Below are 3193 nucleotides of genomic sequence, written 5' to 3' on the forward strand. Positions count from 1 at the left end.
CAACTAGCAAACACAACTTATATGACATGTGGCTGTTAATGGGGTAACTATCACTTGCTAAATGATTTTTTTTCTTGTTGTTATTATAAAGTTGAATTCCTAGGGTTTGGTGTTACTGGTCTGGCAGGCTCTCATATAATAATTGTTTCTTCCTACCATGACCTCCCTTTTAGACTCAGTGAGAGAGAGAGAGGTGAAAAGCAACAAACTGACCCAGTGTGATATTTTGAGTTGATTATGTTTAATTATAATTAGCACTGATTTTGTTAAAAAAAACACACACACAAAATAAAGCATAGTACAGAAGTTAAGTGACTAAATTACAGTGAGAGTGACGCAGCAGGAGAAAAAAGGAAGAAAATAAAAGTGAGTAAATAAAGCTGCATTGTATGCAGTGCTACGAGTTGTATTCAGGCTGCAATTTTATTTATTTATTTTTCGGTGCACAAGGAGTTAAATGGAAGCACACCTTGTACTGCAGTCTCCTACTACTAATGTGAGAAATAAAACAAAGAATGGCATGGGGTGTGAAGAAGTCTTGTCACATTGGTTACAGATTTAAGTGAGAGATGGAGACAGGAGGGGAGGGACAGTGTATCTTATTACAGGTTAGGTAATTCAGATAATCCGACATTTTCAGTGAAGAGAATTGCTTGTGTAGCATTGTTCGGATCTTGTTAACTGCTTTTAAGTACCAGATGGTTATTTCATCCACCTAGTTTACAAATCAAAGCTACGAGTTTGACATTTCATCTCCTGCATCACAGAGAGTAACAAACGATTTGGATTTTCATCTCAGTAGCAATGGACTACAGCTTCCACATTTGTACTGCATTATTTTCTCAATTTCTGACAACTGCTTGACTTGTTAAAGCTTTGTTTTTTTTGCTCTTCGTTATAAAGAAAAAATGGGCACTTTTATTGGTCACATCTCCCCTGGTCTGGCTTTTCTCTCATTTGGGATCTTATATGCCTTTCGGCTGTCCAGAATATGGCTTCAGGGAAATGGTTTCCACCCAATGGGAAATACTGGAAAGCAACAACCAGGGAGATGGGGGTGTATCAAACGCATCCCAGTTGAAGGAATTATGAAGATCATTTATGGGACTCTGGCAGTTTTGGGTGAATTTTTCTTCCCTCCAGGAACATATAAGTTAATACTGTATGACCGCACAGCCCCAGATGCACATTTTATGCACCCTAATGAATGGCAACATGTCACAATGTACTCATACTTTGCAATCAGTGGGTGGGTGGACATTCTCAGCCAGGTGTGTTTACCCAAGAGATTGCTGCTCATTGAACACTTGGCACTCAGCCTTGCATTTTACACAGAAACCCTTCTCATAGCCTTCCACACGCATGGTAAAGAGGTTGTAGAAAAGGCGGTTCATTTTCATCTGCTGATCGCTTGCCTAGTGATGTGTGTCATCCTGACTGTGGAATTCTGGAGACCTGAAGATCCGGTGCTTTGGTTTACTAAGACCTGTCTTGTGATGATTCAGGGTACATGGTTACTGCATGCAGCCTTCATTCTCTACAAGCCACCATCAGGCAAGGCCTGGAAGGATGAGGATATGAGCAACCTGATGTTTGTTACCAACTTCTTCTCTTGGCATATTCTTCTGAACCTGGTACTTTTTGCTACTATTTTTGGGATCACTAAGCTGTTTTATAAGTTTTCGCCCAATAGTGCTACAATCGTTAAAAGGCACCAAAATGGGGAATACAAGTTCCTCATGAATGGTCTCAGTCAAGATTATACTACTACTACAGAAACAATAAATGAGGAAGAGACACCACTGACTGCTGATCATTTTTAAAAGAAAACAGGAATGTAAGCTGCCTTATCATAAAGATTATCTTAAACTATATTCTTATCTCTGTTTTCTTCAAATATGTGCACAGAAAACTGTAGCTTTCTTTTACTGGTTCTAATTCCGCTGTGTATTGCATGTTCCCTCCTGCCACTGTAAGGCCATGAAAAAGACACTTATTTTAAAATTCTTTTAGACCATTCTGTACAGCTGACCTTTCCATTACTTCTTCACATGTAGCCTAATTATTCCTCCTCAGAAGCCTACAGCTGAGTAGGAGACATAGTTTTATTTTTGCAAGGGTCTTTGCACTTGAATACTGACAACAGCCTTACTGTTTCTCAGGGGATTAGCATTCAGTGATGTGCAGCGATACACAATGTTTGGCACCATGTTCCCATTTGTTTGCTTGCTTCTCCTGTTATTTGTGGCGCACAGGTCTAAGGGAATTTCACCCCCCCCCAACCAGCTGCCAATAAAAGTCATCTCAGTGACAGCCAAACCCACATTTTCCACACAGGAAAGGAGAGTTGACATTAGCTATTTATTCTTTCATCCTTAAAAACAGCTCTTCCACTGACCTGCCCCACAACCCATACCCACATCTCCTAGGTCACAGACAGAACTTCAGTGAAGCAGACAGTTTTATTATGTTCCAACCAGTAGGGGACCTTACTCCTGGAGAATGTTTGGGATGAATGATACTGAGGATACCTAACAGGAATGCATAACCCAAGCCAATCTAGAGCAACAACCATCCAGTCACACACGTTTACCATACTATATTTTTTCTCCTTGCTTTCACACTGTGTGACTTGCAGAATGCATTGTTTTGGGAGGGATGCTAAACTGCAGATGCCCAGTCTTGCTGCATTCTTGGGTATCATACCTCTCAACTGTACAGATTTTTGCACAATGTCCAGATTTTTTTTCTCATATTTTGGTCCATTTTTCATAAAATTGTAATTTTCTGGCAAATTAGTGACAAATCACTAAAGTCTAAAGTTAGAAAATAAGGACAGATATTTGAGTTTCAGACTTCATACCTTCAGAAAAATCATTCTAATGCAAAACCTGTTATTCTATCAACTTTCTAAGCTTTTAAGAGCAATATTTAAAAATGTTCCCTATTTTTGGGCCTTTGTCCCACTTTTATTTAAAACTTTGTCCAGATGTCTTGCTCTAAGGGGTTGAGGGATATGTTAGATATTCCCAGGAAATAAGCTCAGACTGGAAATATGGAAATTCATTTATGCTGCCAATCATCATGTAAGGGAAGAAAAATGCAAGGTAGATGCTGTGAACCTTCCTTAGCTATCATTTACCTTCATCTCTAACGCTTGTATGCAGGACAGTGTTTCCACTGTGGCAAGCAG

At 39.5% G+C, this 3193-nt stretch overlaps 1 protein-coding gene across 1 annotated transcript; it reads left to right on the forward strand.

Annotated features, from left to right (window-relative positions):
• Window positions 1-644: 644 nt before the first annotated feature.
• On the forward strand, window positions 645-2789 carry LOC122801421 (transmembrane epididymal protein 1-like). The gene has a single exon (XM_044070936.1). It carries the CDS (start codon window positions 909-911, stop codon window positions 1821-1823), a length of 915 nt encoding a protein of 304 aa, XP_043926871.1. The 5' UTR covers window positions 645-908; the 3' UTR covers window positions 1824-2789.
• Window positions 2790-3193: the final 404 nt, after the last annotated feature.

Source organism: Protopterus annectens, chromosome 4.part1 (genome assembly GCF_019279795.1).
Source record: "Protopterus annectens isolate FY-2018-M chromosome 4.part1, PAN1.0, whole genome shotgun sequence".
In the NCBI taxonomy this organism is placed as follows: Eukaryota; Metazoa; Chordata; order Ceratodontiformes; family Protopteridae; genus Protopterus; species Protopterus annectens.

Excerpts from the sequence above, each read along its gene's own strand:
- LOC122801421 (XM_044070936.1), top strand. The coding sequence starts at position 909 with ATGGGCACTTTTATTGGTCACATCTCCCCTGGTCTGGCTTTTCTCTCA.